At 38.8% G+C, this 21,115-nt stretch overlaps 3 protein-coding genes across 6 annotated transcripts; 1 reads left to right on the forward strand and 2 right to left on the reverse strand.

The window, feature by feature from the left end:
- Nucleotides 1-1,654: 1,654 nt before the first annotated feature.
- LOC113751812 (subtilisin-like protease SBT1.7) lies at nucleotides 1,655-4,648 on the reverse strand. The gene has a single exon (XM_027295960.1). The coding sequence runs from the start codon at nucleotides 4,160-4,162 to the stop codon at nucleotides 1,820-1,822; it is 2,343 nt and encodes a 780-aa protein (XP_027151761.1). The 5' UTR covers nucleotides 4,163-4,648; the 3' UTR covers nucleotides 1,655-1,819.
- A 7,675-nt stretch (nucleotides 4,649-12,323) lies between these two features.
- LOC113751557 lies at nucleotides 12,324-16,873 on the forward strand. 4 transcript variants are annotated; one of them, XM_027295608.1, is made up of 5 exons: nucleotides 12,324-12,694; nucleotides 13,213-14,085; nucleotides 14,570-14,655; nucleotides 15,616-15,756; nucleotides 15,903-16,873. In XM_027295608.1, exons 1-5 carry the CDS (start codon nucleotides 12,362-12,364, stop codon nucleotides 16,045-16,047), a joined length of 1,578 nt encoding a protein of 525 aa, XP_027151409.1. In that variant the 5' UTR covers nucleotides 12,324-12,361; the 3' UTR covers nucleotides 16,048-16,873. The 4 variants fall into 4 exon arrangements, with proteins under 4 accessions (XP_027151409.1, XP_027151411.1, XP_027151410.1 ...); XM_027295610.1 differs by having other exon boundaries at nucleotides 15,616-15,680; nucleotides 15,903-16,050; XM_027295609.1 differs by lacking the exon at nucleotides 15,616-15,756.
- Nucleotides 16,619-20,662, reverse strand: LOC113751558 (protein CONSERVED IN THE GREEN LINEAGE AND DIATOMS 27, chloroplastic). Its single transcript, XM_027295612.1, has 7 exons — nucleotides 19,697-20,662; nucleotides 19,284-19,436; nucleotides 18,799-18,876; nucleotides 18,199-18,294; nucleotides 17,777-17,812; nucleotides 17,261-17,442; nucleotides 16,619-17,128 (listed from the first exon to the last, which is right to left on the reverse strand). Exons 1-7 carry the CDS (start codon nucleotides 19,919-19,921, stop codon nucleotides 16,966-16,968), a joined length of 933 nt encoding a protein of 310 aa, XP_027151413.1. The 5' UTR covers nucleotides 19,922-20,662; the 3' UTR covers nucleotides 16,619-16,965.
- Nucleotides 20,663-21,115: the final 453 nt, after the last annotated feature.

Genomic DNA, 21,115 nt, shown 5'->3' on the forward strand with positions numbered 1-21,115 from the left:
CAGAAGCACCGCGACCAGGTTGAGGTTGGAGGTGTCCTTGGGTCCCATACCCCTGCTGCTTGTAATCCTCCAAGTCCTTGTACTGCGTGTAGGGACTAGTATTCACCGGCAGCCCTTCCAACTTCCCTCCCTTCTCTTCCTTGTCTTTCCTCTCCATTTTGCCCTCCACCTTTATTATTATCACTTCTATTTGCACAAAAAAAAAAATTTACTTTTTTTTTGTCGAATTTTTCCGGGCTTCAGATTGATATAGCTGATCAGTAGGTGGATTGTTCTTTGATTGATTTTGTGAATTCGAGGAATTCGTATTATATGATTTCTCCATTTCGGTCTGCGGTTGCCACGAGTCATTGACGTGTTAGCTGTTGAGGAAAGGGAGGCTAGGGTCATGTTGAGCCGCAAATTCCACCGGGGGAATGCTTCTTGGTCTTTGCATCTGCACTAGTCCGAGCATTTGGTTTGGACATTAACCCAAATTTTCGGGGCTCCTGAAACGTACTTGTATGGATTTCTGTATCTGGCCCAAAAATACAGAGAGGTGTTTGCGGCTGTTTCAGGGTTTCGTCCGTATCATTTTGGGCCCTGTTATTTCCTGTTTGGAATATATCCAAAGACCAAAATCCACCCCCACCCCAAAAAAAAAACGTAGAATACACAGAACAAGAGGGAAATGACAGCCACTTTAAATGCTCGGAACTTTCTCCTGCAATGCTACAATTATTACTGCATTTTTCTAGTACTTCTTTTTGTTCCGTAAAAGATAAAATGCAATAAAGAGGAACAGGATAGATCCCACAAATTAATTTGTTGAATTCGTTTCAAAGGAGGGAAAAGCAATGAGGAGCGGGCTCAATTCTTTATTGACATTATCATGCCAGCTTCAGCCCACATCGTTTTGTTTCTCTCTCCTTCGTGCCCAGAAAAAGACAAGATTCAAGTCACCATGATTGTGATCCTTTTGTTTTTATGATCATCCTTCATGCTAGTGCATACTCTATCTGCTTCTATAGAAAAATAGACTAGTTCCTAATTACTAGTTCTACTTCTGCAACTAAGTAATTACTAGTAATTAGTGTGCCGTGACCCCATGAACCCCATCCAATAATCGTGTGGTAATCGCATCCACAATTTCAGATGATGAAGTCCCTTTCGGCTTTCCATTGAAAATTATATCGCACCAGAATCCAAAATGAATCTTCCAAACCAATATCTACCGTCCAATCAAATTGTTACAATATCTTTTTCAAGTTTATGCAGTTCCAAACCTCCAATGTCAAAATACACACTGCTGTCATGTTATTTTCCTTGACGTCGTTTTAAGATTTGTGAAAATATTGGAATCAAATGCATGTACAGTTTGGCAGACAAACGGAATGATAGATGCAGACTTTCAAGAAATTCTCTGTTTGGATAGAGTGTTATTTGAAATAATTACTGTATTACTTTTTATAACATGATGTACGTGAGATAAAAAATGAGTTAAAAAATATGTCTATAATGCAAGTAAAATATTATTTTAAAAAAGGGTATCCAAACAATTCATTTTTATTTTTCGATCGATAAACGTTGAAGTGAAAAAAAAAAAAAAAAAAAAACAACTGTACACCTTCCCGGTTTATACTTGTGATGATGATGCAAAGTTTGCTACCTCCCGCAGAACAACATCAAATCAAACTGTAATAAATGCGCAAAACAAAGAGAATTTATAATCATAACTTAACAGAAACTAGTAAAACGAACTAGGCTCATAGCCCCTTTGAGCAAAGCCTAGCAATTCACCATTCATGTAACCTGTGCTGTCCTCTTTTTAGTCTCTAGCTTATATCCAGCTAATGACCACAGGGCTCCCCACAACATGTTTCCCATCTGACCACTCTATTCTACCAAACTCGTTAGTATTAGATGGCATTGAAGTTGCACTGAACGTCACCGTATACGACTTCTTCTCGTATGCTTTTGTGAAAGTTAATGTATCGGGTTCCACCGTAATCTTAACTGCTGGACTTGTCGTCGAGATTGAAACCTTGTACGTACTTCCTCCGGAGCCTCCCCCAACGTTGGTAAGCGTCCTCGTGTGCTTAACTACGCTCTTGCTCCCGCCGCCGCTGCTGGAACCACCGCCACCCCCAATCACTTGAGTCTGCAGCGACACCGAAAATGAAGGGTAGTTGAAATCCCCGATGCTGTAGGTTTTACCGGCACCACAGCTGTAATTCCGCCTGGCGACGCCTTGAATTTGCATGGACGTGTAATTTAATGCGCATAGGAAATTGAGATAATCCTCGGTGGTCAGATCATAGACGAGTCCCGGGTTGAGGGCTGCGACGGGGTTCACATGCCCTGCTCCATGATCGTACGGTGTCGATGCCTTTCCGGTGGAGACATCTATCAGCTTCTTACCGCCGTTTTTGTAAGCGGTGTAGGCCGTGGTCATGAGAGCCGAGCGGATGGCGGCTGGGCTCCAGTCTGGGTGCGCCCCCTTGACAAACGCCGCCAAGCCGCTCACGTGTGGGCACGACATTGAGGTGCCGGAGATTATGTTGAACTCCACGCGCCTCGGGTCCTCTGCCAATCCGGTGGGGCCCACCGCCCCGGTCCACCCTGCTATTATATTCACACCTGGAGCTATCAGGTCCGGCTTCAAGATATCAGGGGTGATTGCATTTGGTCCCCTCGAGCTAAATGCAGCTACCACCGGCGACGGTTCGATCCCCACCTTTGTGCCCTCAAAAAGAATCGTCGCCGTTGGATTAGCATCCGACAATACATAATCTCTAATCGCGTCTCCTGATTTCTGACCCACTGTGCTGGCCGGGAGCAAATGGGCATCCGCCACCAGCTCCTCACCGTTGGCGGCGGTATTGGCCAAAACCATCCCGGCCCCACCAGCTCCTTTCACCACAGCGCCCTTTTGGACCCTAGGATTGATCCCACGGTCGCACAGGACAATTTTACCCTTAACTTTCTCAGGGATTAACGTGCCGGTCATGCAGAGATTCCCATTGGTGGAATTGCTAGCGTTCCCTGCATAGACAAAAGGCAGCAGCTTAGCGGGCAACGAGTCACCTTTGTAAAGCGAAACTCCAGAGAAATTCTGGCCGTTGCCCAGGCTGACATACGCCGGGAAGTCTCGGTCCAAAGTTCCGGCACCTACGGTGGTAATCCAGGGTGCCAAGTTGGACAGAGTATAAGCACTGGGTCCCGCATTTCCAGCTGAACAGGACACGAAAATTCCCTTCTCCATTGCTGAAAATGCTCCAATAGCAACACTGTCTCTGTAGTAGTCGGCGGTGCCGCCGCCCAGAGACAAAGACAAGATATTTACATTGTCTGCGATGGCCCCGTCTATGGCGGCCAATATATCCGAGCTAAAGCAGCCCCCAATCCAGCAAACTTTGTATACAGCAACTCTGGCACGATGGGCCATCCCACGAGCCGAACCGGATGCATACCCGAAAAGGCTAGCTCCGCCTACGATTGCTCCAGCAGCCGTGGTGGACGTGTGGGTGCCGTGGCCGTCGTCGTCTCTAGGAGATTTTGATTCTTTCGTAACATCAATTGGGCCGAGAGTCGCCTCATAGCCGGTTGAAAAATACCTCGCTCCAATCAACTTCTTATTGCAATGATTGGAAGTGAAGTTGGTCCCCGTCTCACAAGCTCCTTTCCAAGAAGCAGGTACGGGCCCCATCCCGGTGTCATCGAAGCTCTTGCTTTCGGGCCAGACGCCGGTGTCTAAGACGGCGACGATGACATCACTTTCCGAATCTGACTCCGGGAACAAGTTAGCACTCTGTTCGAGTCCTAAAAACGTAGGAGTGCGAGTTGTGTGGAGCTCGTACTTAACCTCTGGCAAAACATAGAGGATTCCAGGTTGATCCTGGAGGGATTTGGCTTCTTGGGCTGTAAGTCTAGTGGCGAACCCGTGAATCGCGTTGTTGTAAGTGTACAACATCTCCGCTGATTCGGAAACCGATTTCAGCGACGAGTCGTACCAGCGAGTATGGTCATCGAAACTCGCTGGCATTTGGGATTTCGCCACATGAATTATGTAGGTATTCTTTTTCTGCTGTACAGCGGATGCTGCCACGGAGACACGGCAGACACCCAGAAACACAAGAAAAGTCACTACTAGAAACAATCTCGAGAACTTAAGATCTCCCATATTTTCGTTTGTGGGTTGGCAAGAGAAGAATGGAGGAGGAGGGATCGAGAGAGTTATATAGAGTGGGCTTAGTGGAGGTGTGAAGCTGAATTCATGCACAAACAGAGGCTTGGGAGAGCTCAGTGAAGGACAATTGGGTGATGAGTGGGGACGGTGGACCTTTGTCTAGTTATGGATATGATTGCAAGGACACGCACAAACAAAAACAAAAGGAGATCAAGCCAGCTCTCCAGCTACTAGCTAAGGAGCGAGAATGAATGAGTGAGTGATCGAAGAGAAAGGGAAATGACTGATATAGTGATATCATGAATATATGAATTGTTTCATCATTTGGGTAATATAGTACTTACCAGTTGAGAGAACTATTACTTGCTGGAGCGCAGCAGTAGGAGCATATTATTAGCTCTTGGTCTTGGTCACGTGTGTGCAGGGGTTGTGTTGATCGATAATTGATGCTCTTTCACTCATTTAGCCTGTCAGTAGTACTGATCCTAAATGGAGTATTCCTTTCTCCTTTTTTTTTTTAATCTTTAATAGTGCTTTTTCTAAGTCTGTTGCAGAATGCAGAAGAAAGAGAAGACAGTGGGAGATAGGTGGAAAAATAAAGCAGGTCTTTGAATTCGCTACTGCGAGCCATGGGAACAAGGAAGTAATGCCCACACTATTCTGTTTTCCACCCTTTATTTACTTGCATTTGACCATTGCTGCAAACACTGGGCCATAGCCAGTTGCCAGTGCCAGTAGTCCAATTGAAGATGATAAATTTCTTCACCAACATCGTCTTCCATTGGTCTTTTTCTTTTTCTTTTTCTTTTTTTGTTTTGTCGCTAGCCGACCGAAAACACGGTGGAAGAAAGCCACTAAAAATGACAAATCATAAATAACAATCAGTGAAAATTAAGGTTTGAATTCTTAATCTTTCATCAATAATTAATACTTTTTAAGTCTTGATAGTAATCAAGAGACCAAATGGCTGTTAGCGTCTTTCATTGGTCAATGGAGGTTATTATACTCTTTTTGTCTTTCTTGATTGGTGAATCAGGGGATAGTAACAGTAACACTTAATAATCCCTGGGGGTGGGTTGGGGGGTAGGATTCTTAATGACAAGTGAGTTTTTTAGGTGTTTGTGTAAAACTTTAATGTAATTTATTGTACAAGTTGTAGGAAAAATTTTTAAAATATGTAAATTTTTTTTTTATATATTTTAAAGTATATAGTTTAAAAATTTTGAAAAGTTTTTTGATATTATTATAAATAAAATTATTAAAAAACTTGTAACAGATAAATTTGGCCAAAAACTTACTTGTCAAACATGTTCTGGTTCCTGTGTGAAAAAGGTAGCAGTATACTACAACAAGAAGGCCAAATAATAAGAAGCAAAGCGGGTAAAACTAGTAGAACTACAATAAAAAATAGGGTTAAAAACAAAAAAGCCCCCTGTGATAAGCCTAATACACAGAAAAGCCCCCCATGGTTTCAAAATATACAACACGACCCCTCATGCTTTGAACTAAATTGTAAAGGTGACGGAATCCGTTAAACTTAACGGAAATGACTTATTGGAACCTAAAAAAAATTTTTTATACCTAATTTTTATCAAATATACCTATTCTACCCCTTAACTCTCAATTCTCTCTACTTAGAAAATAAAATAAATGATTTTTTGAGCTGTCTTTTGTTTAATTATGTAAGGGTATTTTGGTCATTTTGACCATTTCCGTTAAGTTTAACGGATTCCGTCACCTTTACAATTTAGTTCAAAGCATGAGGGGTCGTGTTGTATATTTTGAAACCATAGGGGGCTTTTCTGTGTATTAGGCTTATCACAGGGGTTTTTTTGTTTTTAACCCTAAAAAATATCTTGAATATTACGTCTAGTGGTTCACGGGTTTATAGAAACTGTATGTGGTTATTGTCCACAAGGATAGACAGATAGACGGTGGGTGAGAGACGCGTATGCTTCAACCAACTCAACTCAACTTCCCTGATAGAAAGTAGAAACTAGTATTATTATTTGAAATAATAATAACAACTCAACTTCAACCTACACTGTGATAAATCAACTTCCCTGAGTTCCCTCGCCGCTTTGTGTTCGATTTTGGAGGTCGTGGATAAATCACCTTGGGTTCCATTTGGTGCAAAATTCAATTTTAATTAAACCCGTCTCATGCGAACCTCTCGAACAAGCAATCAAGACCAGCTTAATTCGGTACTCGTGAGTTAATTGAACTTTTGAATATACTTTCACTTTTCAATAACCGACACGCACGTATTTGCTAAAACTAAGTAAAGCAAAATAGCAAATTTTACCATAATCAAACTCGAGCTGGATAAGGCACGATTGCGCATTCCTAATTGAGCTATGCCTGCCGAGCATAATCTAATTGAAATAATCAAATTCATAATTTTGATGCAGAATTAATGCGTGTTACAATAGCTACCCAATAAATGAATAATTTTCGGCTAAAATATATCTCGAGTCGATTGCTCTCTAATCATCTGAGCTGGGATCCTCTGTCCAATATTTTGTGTTCACTTTCCTGTCCAATATAAAATTACGTAGTTCCACTTACCATATTTGCTGATGTCGCATATAAAAAAGAAAGGCTGTTTGGCTGCTTTATGCTTCTTCTTCTTTCTTCTTTCTTTTGATGTGGCACAAAATCATCACAGTTCCAATGAAGCATGCAGTATAGAGATTTGGCAACAGGTTTTGGGTTAAAGCAGATGGTAGCAATAGGGTTTTGGAAATTGTAACAAAGTTGTGTAAATAAAGAAAACCCAAAATAGAAGAAAGAAGAAGAAGTATAAGGCAGCCAAACAACTTTTATTTTTTATGTGCCACATCAACAGATATAATAAATGGAACTACGTAATTTTACATTGGACAGAAAAGTAGACACAAAATATTGGACAGAGGATCCCGACTCAATCATCTGTATCTTCTTTCTTCTTATTATAGTAGTACTTTATGATTTTGTACACGGAAGTGGGGGGCAACGAATCATGTTAACGTTTCTTGGCCGAAAAAGAAATTTGTTAAAAATGGTTGATTTGAAGTTGGGGTGTGCATCGAAATCAAATTCGATAATTCGAATTTTTGAATTCAAAATTTTTCAAAATTTGGACATCAGGAAATTTGACCAATTTCAATTTAGATTTTACATAATCCAATTCGAATTTGTACCAAATTCAATTCGAAATTCGGTATTAACCGATTTCAACGAATTCAATTTTTGTATTATAATTATATATATTTTTTGCTAAACTAAATGCTAACTTTTGTATGATATATGTTTATAATTATAACATAATATACAACTAACTTAATAAGACTTATTATTGTATTGTTATATAATATAATTATTAGTTAGATGTATTATTATATAATATAAATTTTATATTACATATAATATATATATGTATAACATACAAATTTGAAATCGAAATGGGTATTCGAGTTTCAATTTCGAAATCGAAAATTCAGATTTGAGAAAATCATAATCGAATTCGAACCAAATTCATATAATTCAAAAATAAAACCCGATTTTCACTTCGTTTTTCGATTTACCGATTTTGAAAATTTCGATTTCCTCTAGTATTCCAATTTTTTTTTTTTAAAATGGAGGCTAGAGAGCGCTCCGCCATCCTCCCTTGAAATCGCGACGGATCAGTTTTTTTGTGGTTTACGTCCAATTTAGACCTATATATAATATTCCAACAAACTAAATGAAAGTATTAAAAGTTCAACCAAACGATAATTGCAGCATGTACTCTTTTTCCACTCATCCGTTTGTGGATTTTGGTGCTGAGGCCACTGCGACCTTCTGGACGCTCAGATGGAGATTAGGGATGGCGGCCGGGGTGAATTAAGGTCAAAGTGCCTGTGATGGAGTGGGATTTTACCTCGAGTTGAAGCATACTCTCGAAACAGAAGAGATGACTCATTACCGCCTATCTGCTCCTACATCATTAAACCCTAGACGATGTAAAAACGGTTACTTTTTTATTTAGGCCCAAACTTGGGTGGGCACAATATTTAAAAATCCAATGATCTAGATTATATTGCAGCGTTTAATAAGATAATGTGATCCAATTTGAGCTATTGAGTTTTATAAAATTGGATGCATCCAAATATGAACCTTTTCTTTAAGGTTAACATTAAGAGCGTTGACAATTGAGTTTTCTTTTTGTTAAGGATGAGCATGATGACAGTCATACGAAAGCTTACATTTGGATTGAGAGATTTCGAAAATGATTTGAAATTCATCCAAATCCCTCTATTTGTTTAGATTAATCAAGAGGTATTTTGATTTGTAAATCACCAACTAGGCCTCGTCTGGGGTCGCGATAGTTTATAAAAAAGTATTTCAGATACAACTACTCTTGAGAAAAGTACTTTTTAAGGTGCCAAAATTTGGCTACTTAAGTTATAAGAAATTATTTACCAAACATCTTTAAAGAATTTTTATTGCTTAAAAGCCTTTTTTTTTTTCTTGTAAACCACTGCAACTTCAAATGGGGCCAAAAGTAGTGTTTAAGATGCATTTAGATAATCAATGAATTGGAAACTCAAATGTTTCTTAAATAATTCAAACAATTAGAGCGATTTGGATAGAATTAAAATCCTTCTTCAATTTTTTAACCCAAACGAAGCCTAATAAAAAATTAGAAAAAAGATTGATTAGAGAGGGTGAGATATACGGGACCTAGAGTGGATGATTACATAATTTGATGCATGATGGACAGCAGGTAATCATATGTATAGAGTTGGGTTGGATGAACAGAAGGAGAGAGTGTAAGTGAGAGATTTCGTGTTCGAGTTCTTCCACCGCTACTGGCACTTAAAATTAAAAAAATATGAATAGAGTTGTATAAGCGCGTATTAAATCTACACCAGCGTTATTGCGTGAAGCAGAAGCACTTTTTCCTCGCCCAATAAATTAAGCATGCCACCACGAGGCTCATGAAATTAAGTCGATCTTATTACGCACTTTATAGTGTAAACCAACGACACTGTCCTTGTATGCACCAGACAATAATATGTTAGTCTAACGTTGGAGCGGGAGACACAGCCCACAAGTTGCACAAATGAGCAAGCCATCTTTCAAAGTGGATCTTTGGAAAGCAGGCAATCATGCCCATGCATCATTGGAGCCTTTGTTTTTTTTTAAAAAAAAAAAAAAAAAAATTAAGTTTGTTGGCTCTTTTTTGCCGATGTGCCTTATAAATGAAGCCTCTTCCTGCTTTTTAATTTGCTCATACCATAGCGCTGACAATTGGAATAAAGGTCATAAAGTCTTATTATACGCAGGGGGGCTGGCTGTAAAGGATGCAGTCTTATGGTCATAAGGCAGTTATGCCCGGAATTTTGTTTTTCGCAGTTGGTTAGAACTTAGAACAGAAAGAAAGAGAAATTCTGAGGTCTATAAACCGCCAACATGTGATGGGTGGTCTAAAGCAAGATTGTTTTGTCTTGCCGGTGACTGATATCCTATACTTTCCTGCCTACTTCCAACCTCCTTGCGTGTATATATATATATATATATATATATATATATATATATTTCATTAGCTCTCTCTTGTCTAGTTGTTGTAATGAGCAGATAAAGCAGTCAATTTCTTTCGCAGCCCCATTTAGCTTTATGGAGCTCTCCCCAACTCATTGTTGGCCCGGGAGTTGTCTGTTTTGTTACGACTATTTATTTCTATTAAAACCCCAAAAAAAAGAAAAAATTCGTGGAAAAAAATTTATGGAGCACTACTGTAATTTTTTATTTTTTTTTGCCAAAACTGTGAGATATGATGTAATTGGTGGGGCACTACTGTAATTGGTGGGGCAAAACTGTGAGATATGATGAATCCAAGGGTTCTAATACAGTAGCCTAGTTTCCATCACTGACACTAACTTTTCATTGGCATTTATGGAGTATACAGTAGAGGCGCACAATCATCCATAGTTGGCATGTGTATTGGTTTCGTCTTGCAAAGAGTTTCTTAGGATGCATATGAGATTTAACAAACAAATTAGAAGTCGGATTTACGAAATTGTTACTTGTACTCCTCCTTTAAGAAATCTTTTTGCATCATTCACAAAGTTGGGTTTAATTTATATGAATTGATATTACTATAATCCAGTAGTGTAAACCACCTTAATGATTTTACATTTTGCAGATCCTAGCGCGGGGTTCAGAATTCTGAGCTTGAATTACGCCGTCGTATCGTTTGGCACTGGTGACGAAGAAGAAGAACAAGCTGGGAGCTGTAACTTTCTTCAACGAACCATGTGACGGTGGCCTACTAATAATTCAATTGTGAAAAGGAAATTCTGCTGCATTAGCTGGTATGCCATATGCTCGCTCGCCAATAAGTCAATCCTGACGGACCATCTTTCAACTCAATTTCGTTTTCCATTAGGTTGATTACTGATTTCATTTGTGTGTACCTGCTGCCAAGGATAGAGAAGTTATTAATTGCCTGGCTCCATGCTCTTTCCATCACTGCAACGACAATAATCTGTGAAGCCTAGATCACCTCAAATCCCCCGGGGGGGGGGGGGGAATATATATATATATATATATATATGTATGTGTTAGTTATAATCATGTCTAAGGCCACCACTGATTGGTTGATCAGATCATGACACTAAGAAAGCTTTGTACAACCTGCAACGCGATAGTGAAGTTTTGGTGGGAAGCATTTTGGTCATTCTCCTTTTGTTTAGGGATTTTAAATCACCCAAGTCATTTGGTTAATTGTCTTGTGAAAGTTACTTCGTGTTCGGCTAATGGCTGTGGATTAATTTGAAACCGGCTTTTCTAGGAATGGAGATGGAAACATGAAAGCGTGGATTAAAAATGCTTCGATCTTTTAAACTTGTCGTTTAACGCATATGCTTTCATATATCTTATAATTGGTTGTTCGTGAATAATGAATAGAGGAATATAATCGAAGGACGGATTAATAGCACATAAGGATACAACCGGGGGCCATCAAACCCCCCCTCGCTGTTTTCTTTTGTTTGTTTTGTTATTGGGAATAATTTGAAAAACCTCCCTTAGAGTTTGTGACAAAAATAATGTATATGATAATATAATAGTAAACAGGAGCACGGGTGACAAGACAGAAGATCCACTTATTGCTAGGCTCTTGTGCTATATGATCTGTAAGGGGGAAATTGGGAGTTGGGTGGGTCTACTCCGTTTATTCAATTTGTATTTTGCGAAAGATATTAAGCAAGCATCCTATAAGATATGATAAGAAAAGCTTGTTTAATTGTGTATGTATGACTGACTATACGAGGACGCGACTCATTTTATGTTTTTCATATAAATTTCGCTCAGTTTCACAAGGAAGCGGAGGAAAATGACAAAATTAGGAAAGAATAGATTGTGGGGAGAGCGTTTGGGTAGGAGATTATTTGGAATAAAATTTTTTTAAAAAAATATATAATACTTTTTAATGTGATTTATGTGAAATGAAAAGATGATTAATATATATATATATATTTATGAATCAAGCAGATAAATTTGTTTAAATATTTAAACACGGTAAAAATCGACTGTATTGAGACCGAAAAAGCGAACGAGCTGGGTTATAATTGACATCCAAGCTACCTTACTCTAATAAGTAAAACCCTTCTCTATGCACCACACCACAGCAATTAATCGAAGCTGACTTGCCAACACACGCCTATGGCACACCTTGCAACCAACTTCGACAAGCAACTATCAAACCAAATGGAATAAAACCATCAAATGATAATGATAGAATCAACCATTTTTCCTTGGCTCAGTGGCCACCAGAGAAGGATGTAAGTCCCTCCTTGGACTGTAAGTGGAGGGTTCAAACCTTAAATTGGGCTCTAATCATGTCTGCATACCTACTAGCCCCTTACACACAAGCCTCCTTAGGCTTCCCTTCCTGTACCGACTCCTCATTTTTGTCTTGATATATTCTCCAACAAAAAAAGAAAAAAAGCGTGACAATCAACCGTGCAGAAAACAGCGCCTTCATTGGAAAACACAAAAACAGAAAAGAGGCGCGCCAACTTTGACGTCAAATAACTGCGCTTCATTCACTACTGTTTTGCTGGACCTTTGCCCCTTTTCGTGGATGCTGGACCATTACCAAGCCAGCCCGCTTCCCCAAACCAACCGGGGGGCCTCTATCACTGATTCTCCTTGTAATCGCTAGAAATGACGATTTTTACTGGATTCACCGCGAATAATAATAAACTGTACCGTTCTTGCCGACCGGCTCATTCAATTTGTGCTCACTATTACGTTATTAATTCTTTTTATCCAGCTATGACCGGAAGCCGGTGGCTAGGTTCCAGAACTGAGTCTGCTCCATCAGAGTTCCGGGGACCAAACGCCTACGATTTGCTCGGAGTTTCGCAGACCAGCTCATTAGCAGAAATCAAAGCTTCCTTTCATAAATTAGCCAAGGAGACCCACCCTGACCTTGCCGACTCACACACCTACTCTTCTGCCTCCAATCGGTTCATCCAAATTCTCGCTGCTTATGAGGTTATTTGTTTTTAATAGAAATAAACATCTTCTCTTTTAGTGCGATTTTCACACTCAGTTTACATTTGTCGTTCTGCTTGTTTTATTGCTGTGAATTTTTTTTTTTTTTGTGCTACATTTCTTGTTATGTACTAGGGTAGCGAGTGTAACTTTGGTGTAGATATCATTATGCTAGTGAAATGATCAATTTTGGTGATACAAATGATGTCACAAATCGAGATTCAAGTCATGAAGATTAGCATTTATTGCTAGTATTTTTCCGCAATGGATTGCAATCTGTTAAACTGCTGAATTCTTAGGCTTATGTTTACTGGACATAAAAATACAACTCGTATCAGTTCAAGGCAGAAGAATGAGAAAAAAAAATAAAGAAAGAAAGAGAGGGAAATTGATCCTACACTGGATAAATGCATTCTATTCTATCTTCAGGTGTAGAAGGCATTGAACTAAAATGTAGTTTCATCTCTAATGCAACATCAGGAGCTTGGATTTGACTTAGTTACGCTTGCTGAATCCAGATACTCTCAGATTGTGAGAGGAGGGCGCACTACGATCAATATCTATTGTCTCAAAGGGTGCTATTTCAAAGACTTCCTGGGCAGGGATCAGATATTTTTACCTATGAATCACACAGAACACCAGCTGGGCAGATGGAAGTTGTTGAATGGTTGAAATGGTATAGATATGCCGTAAGTGAGATTTTATCAGAGAAAAGGGTGGTCATAGGATCAGGATACCTTGATGTATTGGAGAGGGATTTCTATTCGGCAATGCATACAGCATATTACGGCCCAGAGATTGAGTGCTCAGATCTTCTTCCTGATTGTTTTGAAGCTGAGGAGAGGTCTCATTGTTGCACTCCTGAGGTGCTGCACTTGGTGTTCGGGCGAGATCTCTTTGGAATGGTTCGTATTACCAACCAGATTCCTGAAATATCACATGCTAAAAGGCAAAACTTGACATCTTTTCCATCAGATTTGTCTGAATCCATTCAGTATGCTGATGATCTAAAGAACTCCAGTATAACTGATGGGGGCACTTACCAGAAGCAAGCAACTGAATCTTGTTACAATACCTTGGATACATATAAAAATCTTGAATTATGTATAGGAGGAAGGCTGATTGCTGTGGCCAGAAGAGATCCACCGCAGAGCTTAGAAGGGAAACAGAACAAAGAGGATAGTATTCATGTTTATCTTACTTCACATGATGACTCTGTGGCTAGGAGTCAGGAGTCTGGCGAGTTTAATGATGTGGATTTTTCAGTTGGATACAGGATTCCACTGGGAACAATAACTGGACTTGGGACCAGCCCTGATGAAGGATCATGCTATGTCTATGATAAGAGTGGTGCAAAAACCCATATTATCATGAAGCACAGAACTTTGCTCGTACGTGTGCTTTCTTCTTTTTGCATTTTCTCTTGCTATTAGTTTTCATCCTGGTAAAACATACTTTTTTAGGGGAATAAATTCCCCAGACATAAGCATTCTAATACATTTAAACATGTTAAATAATTCACATCCCTCTACTTCGATGGATTCATGTGCTGCATGGTAGTGAAGTCGCATTAGTACCTTACACAAAATGTTGTTTGGACCTCATTTCTGCTAGATAATTGCTTTTGAAGCTTTTAAGGGACAAAAGGCCCAGGTTTCAAGTCTTTGTATGTGACTGACAGCTTGATTGTGCATTGCTTGCATACTTCAGTTGCTTCTGCATATATGAAGTTCAATATACGAGGCTGCATACTATCTGCGGGAACTTCTGTGAAGGCATTTGAAAGTTCACATGCCTGAGCATTTTAATTCTGAGACTTCTTTCTTCTTTTTCTCTTTTTGTCTTTGATTATGTGTAAGAGGGGACTTCTTTCAGGTAAAACACATGCATTGGTATCGAGTAGGAGATAAAGCTTCAATGTGTGAATGTAGATGCACTAGGGCTCGGTTGCCGCCAAGCAAGTAAGCCACATTCTGTCCTTTCAATTTAAATTTACAGAAGAGCCCTGATTATACGTCTGCTAGCATTAGAAGATGAACAGCATCTGTTCAATAGTTTTGTCAATTTGCTTATTTTCGTTAGAATAAGACTACAAGGTCCCTTCTCCTCATCCTTCCTTATAAATCTTGAATAAATGATGGACATCTGGGAAGCACTCTGACTTCTTCCTGCTTTACATCTTGGTTAAAACAATTGATAGTCCATTATCTCAATAGATTTGCCCTACCTATTACGTCCTGTTTTCGTTCGGCATAAGACATGGATCATAAGGATAGGTCTCTAACTTGGATTTTTTGAGCAGAGGGCTTCAACTTAGATTTTTGATAGTAAAGGTAACACGGCATGTACAATCTTCTTCTAATTGACATGTCTCCCTCCTACACTCAAATCGATGTATTTTATGTACCTTGAATGAAACTTTTGATAGCATTGCTTACAACTTTTGACTTGGATGTTGGTGTGGTTAAAGCAGCATTGGTGCATGCTCTCTCTCTCTCCCCCCCCCCCCCCCCTTTTAAATTTTTTTTCCAGCAAGGGAGGGGCAGGACTTAAGAAGCTGGGAGGTGGCAGGGGGATTTGAACCCAGGACCTCTATTTCCTGGGGCTTCAATCACATGCTGTCTAATTTTCTCCTTTTGGTAGGAGTTTTTAAAATTTTTACTTTTATTATTTTTTGTAAATAGCAAGGAAAGGTTGCAGTTATATGCAGGTTGACAACATTTGCAATCTTTTATCTAGTCCATGCTTGTCCCACATCTTTTGAGCAGATTCTCATCTCTAAAAAGGATAATTCGTGGCCATTCTTTAGTATAATTACCCATTAAATAATGGCAGCTCAAATTTTTGTCTCTCTCTTCTCCTGTCCTTTACCACGCAAATCATTTTCCTGTGCTCAACAAATCTATGGTTCCTTCCATCAGATTTTGGCTATTCGAACCTCGCTGTGGCATGCATGACATTGGAGGCTGGTATGTCGAAACATATGGTAGGGATAAGAAGGCACGTACTGTACCATCCCAGAGACACTGGGATGGTTTGGATTCAAATGAACTGTTTGACAAGTATGTCTGTGATTTATGAGCCTAAATTTGATGTTTTATTTACTGTAATAGCAGTTTCCATGTTATATACCATAACTAAGTTAACAGGATCCACAAAACTTGAACTATACTGTTAATGCAGTTTTTGATTATATTGTTATCTGCAGGAGACTCCATCCAGCAATGTATTTGCTTGCTCTTGCCTATAGAAGTCTAGATATTGAAGATGCAAGGAGAAGGAAGAAAACCGTGAAGGATATTATTGAAACTAAAATGTTTAGAATTCTCAGCTGGTGCAAGAAACTAGCCTAAAAAAGTTGCCTAAGGCTTTCTCAAGTTGGAACTCGGAAGTGCCCATATCCAGAATCGTCATTGCATCATGCCTGATGTTTAGGTATTTAGTAACAAAAATTCATTGGAGTTCATTGGAATTTGGGAATCAAGAACAAAATATCATGAAAAGATCTCAGTCCTTATCTTGCTAAATTGGTTTGGTAATGATGATTCCATACAGAGAATGGGGTGACTTCCATGGTTTTTCTTTATAAAGATAATGATGAAGAGGCATAAACAGAAAGGAAATATCAAAGGAAAAGATAAACTTTATGCTGCCATTGCAATCTTAGTGAACAAATAAAGTTTTTTGTCTTCATTTTTTTCTTTCTCTGCTACAGTAATCAGAATGAAAGAGATCATACGATGGAAGGAATAGAGCTTAGTGAAGAAACAGAATGAGTACTAGCTTTTGTTCAGCTACAATTCCTATCAAAGATAAATTTCATATAGAGAAAATTTCAAGTTTGGGCTGTAAGGTTATGTTGATCTTATAGATTTAACTTGTCTTGTCTTTACATAGTTGAGCAGAATTATCTTTCCTCAAATAAGAGGGTGCCCCAAATAAAAGCTGGACCTTTTGTTTTTTCTTTGGGCTACTCATTGTCATCTCATAGCACTTGATATCATGGTATAAACATATATCATTGTGTTGTGACCAACTAATCTGAGTTTTTTAGTATGTCTTCATTCCCCACTTCTGAAGATGGACACTTTTTAATGATCCCCAACCATCAGAGCAAAACAAATGCAATTGCATTTGTTTTTAATCTTTGCTATGTAAAGTTCAACCCAAAAAAAAAAACACTGGCCAAAGTTAATTCCTGCCTATGAAAGGACAATAACAGAAATATTGAGCAGTCTGAGAGTTGAACTGGTCTTCTCTTTTATATATTGTTATTTGAGTAGGTCTTCCCATTTGCAGTATTGCCCACCTGCTAATGCACGATAATACCTATCTCTGCAGTAGACTGGTCTTCCATCAGCAGCTTCTGCAGCAGCTGCTGCTAGATCATCATCATCTATGACTTCTACCGGCAACCGAAATAATTCCTCTTTCCTATGATTTTCTCGTGGAAATTTTATACAGAGGCAAGTAAGTGCATTTTTCTTCTACTCTACTGGATAATACTTTATTAAGTTTTTTGTATATTTGATTGGGAATGAGGGCTTAACTTTTGTGCTTGTTTACCTTATATTGTACTTTGTGTCAATCTTTGAAACTGAAACTTCGGTTGAGTTCTCCTTTGCTGAAAGTGTGTTCTGGATAAAATCTTCTACCGGTGTTGCAAATATAAATAAAAGTACTGCTGCAACAAGTAACACCCCTGTCCCAACTAGTGTCTGTTTCAGCAACTGGATCACTGGTTTGACCTATATGCATAAATTTTCATAAGCTACAGAAAATTAGTGTATACCTCATAGAAACTTGCTAGATGGCTTTTAAGTATGAGAAGGTAGTCTAGAGTTATAGTCCATTCACTAAATTTAAGAAAACTTTGAAATCCTTCATTTTGATCGGGGTTGGATATGTTGTTGTTACTGGAGTTATAGTCCATGCATTAAAATTAAGAAAACTTTGAAATCCTTCATTTTGATAGGGGTTGGATATGTTGTTACGAGAAGTGCTATTTGACATATATTCTACTCAAAGTGCAATCAACTTCAGAGCGATTAAAAACACACTGCTTTACCATCGATGTGCTACCTTGTAAGAGCCGAGCAGTCTATCACGAGCCAGAATCTGCAAGAATTGATGATTATATAAGCTACTGTCGTTTCTGCTCTTCTAAAAACTTTTTGTGTGGTGATAAAGCTAGGGAATGTTAATTACCCCAAACCAAAAAAAAAAAGAGTGGGAATGTTTTGAGTTTGACAGGTAACTGCATATAAGTCTTACAGGGTGCTATGTAGGAATACAATGATTTAACCTTGATACGCTAAGTTTGAAATACATTTCATGTATACTTTTCGACATAGTTTTCCAGAGTACATTCAATCATGAACAATCAGCCCATTGCAGTCTCCTATTTTTGCTCTTGGCATGCATATGAGGTTTCATTCATTGACAAAATTCTTGGGTTTGATTTTCTTCAACTAGCATTTAAACTAGATAAAATAAGAACTCACCTCTGGTGGTTTTACCCACATTTGTCCATCATACCATCCGGTTTCTTCATAAGGTATGACCGCTGATAGAAGTCTGTCGCCTACATAACTCCATCCCTGTTGCATGCATAAATGCAAAATGTGATAGCTGGCTGAATTTTGTTGAGTCAAGAAGATCAATGAGATCATTCGAGTTTAGTGATATCCAGAAGGTCTAGTTTCAGTCAATCAGGTGAACTGAGTTGACTTATACTACAAAATCCAGATACTGTCAGTTTTCATCCCAGGTTAAGTAGCTTTATTGCTCAATCCTAGCAGGGAAAGCGGATTACTTGAAGTGAGATACTTAGGGAAGACATCTTTTATCGTTAAGAGATGGGAGAGAAAAAAGCATGCCACTGGCTGGCTAATATTAGCATGTAAAATGTTAATCAGTTTCGCATTGTATTTGCACAAAACTTCTTTGCTTGAATAGGGCCTTTCTTGTTGATTAAGGAGACTCTGTTGGGCAAAAGTGTCGAGTCAGATGATATCATATTTTCAAATAGTTGTGAAAGGAAGGAACTCTGTCCTAGTTTTCTGGCCAAAAGTCAGTGTGTTATGCACTCAAATAATCCATACCAGATAAATTCTGAGGACAATTAGTGAAACAAGAAAGAGAGTTCCTGTACTAGCCGCCAAGACAAAGCGTAAAGGATCCTGCAGAATAGCATAAGTGCAAGCAAGTTAGGTTAACAGAAGAGAGCAAATGAATCATGGCAGCTTTCTTTTCCTAACTGATTTCCTGGAGCATTTCAATTTCATACTCCTGTTGCGTATACTTGATAAAGATACTATATCATTAATAGTTGAAGCTTGCACAAATATCTGAGCTATGAAAACTCTTACAAAGGTTGCTAAGTTACCATGTGTGACTTTTAATTCAGAAATTTTAACCTATTTATTTGGGAAAATTAATACCATTCCCTTTGCGAAGTGAGAAGTCAAAAGAAATCTATGTACCTTGAAACTGGAACTGGACATGGGAATTGCATGTTTTCATAATTAAATTACAGTTAGAATCATAATCTTATGCTCAGGTAAGAATTTTTTCATAATTGCCTTACCTTTGCTGGATTGAAGCTTGCAGCTGCAATTGGCACTCCTAGAACTGTAAAAGTGACTAACCAGAGACCTCCAAGACGTAGGAAGAAGGACCCTGGACCCAATTCGGCCCACGAATATAAAGTAGAATCTTTCAGTGATGAGTATTCATTCACCTGTAAGCATAAATTGCATGATATTTTCAAGATTTAACCTCAAATCTTTCTGATATTACTGGACAATGAAGATGGAATTTCCAGTCCACTGAAGTCAATGTGGCAATACATGTCTAAATAACACAAACATCATCTTGAACTCAACTTTTCAGTTTGACTGTAGTTCTTATGCAGGGTTTAACTGAAAGCTAGAAGATTACGACAATCGGAACTCAGACAGGCATTTTCTCACTGCTCAACAAGTTATGGAAAAAACTTACCGGCCTTTGTTCATAGGGCACCTCAATTTCCAGCCCGGGGTCCCAACTTTGACCAGGTAATCCATTTTTGCCACCATTTGTCTCATCTTTAAGGGCTCTGATGATTGTCCTTCCCGACAGAATTTGGTGTCTGTTATAGTGGACTATCCATGACCTGCAGCTGCTGCCAACCTTGTGTTGTCGCAGACTCGGTACGGGAGAAAAACAAATGCTTAATCTGAGCATTTATTTGCTCGACTCGAGTTCCTGTCGAGTCAGAAAGAGCCTTGCTTCTGATTAGTATCCTGTGAATTTGGAGTGGAAGTAGAGAGATGTTCCGAGGTGTATAGTTAAGAGTTATGTGCAAATCTTTGGCGACCATTCATTATTTACGTGGAGGAAGACGGTGCTAATTTGTGAATATGTTTATATAGTATGTCGCTTGATGGAGACAGGCATATCAATCCGGATGTGCCAACTTGTGCGCGACCCACTGGTTTGTTGTATAATTTGTATGCACAATTTTTCTATATTTATCTGTTAGCTTGTGCAACGGCTTAGGCTTGTCATATGGCGGCAGCGGTCGTGCACGCTGTTTCATGTTCCTTTCTCGCGTCTTCACGACCTAGGCGGGTGGGACTCGCGGAGAAGCCGACATTAAAATCGCTATCTTTGAACTAAACAGATCCTACCTCATTGCTTAAGGGCTGCTTTTCAAGGCAAAGAGTAGAAGAGTAAGAGTGGAAGAGGAGCATGAAAGCTTTTGCTTCAGATTTTGTTCAAATTGATGAATTTCAGACCAAAGAAGAAGAAAAACTATACGCTATTGTCACTTCTCATTTCTCGCACTTGAAATTTGTTAAGAAAAGTTATGATTGGCGAGGGGAAACGTAGTTGAGTGGAGCGCTCTCTGTAGATTCGAAGCTCGAAATCCATGGATTTGAGTAAAATGTTCATGATGTCCGTCGGGTTAAGGGTCAAGGTGTTTAGATTAGGTAATATTTTAACACTGAATGCTACGTATTTCGGGAATAAATAGAAAAAAAAATAGTCATTGGGTGTAAAACTTTTTGTTTCTTCTAGAGCAGTATTGGATTTTCCATCATTTACGTAATTGCTTTTGGATTGGCAGAGAGCGGAGAATAGATCACATTGGACATATTAGCACGTTTAGATTGTGAGTTTTCATAAAAAGATTTTAAAAAATATTTCAAATCACATATTAATGTCACATATATGAAATTGCTATAGTATATTTGTACGAAAGAACTCAAAAAATTGCAATTTAAATGGGCACATTCAAGAGTATTTATTATAGTGGTAAATAAAAAGAGAGATGAAGAAAAGGGATAATTTCAGAAACCTCCCTTGAGATTTCTAACAATTGCACTCGGCTCCCCTCAGATTTAAGAAATTACACTTAACTCGCTTGACATAGTA

Source organism: Coffea eugenioides, chromosome 11 (assembly GCF_003713205.1).
Source record: "Coffea eugenioides isolate CCC68of chromosome 11, Ceug_1.0, whole genome shotgun sequence".
NCBI lineage: Eukaryota > Viridiplantae > Streptophyta > Magnoliopsida > Gentianales > Rubiaceae > Coffea > Coffea eugenioides.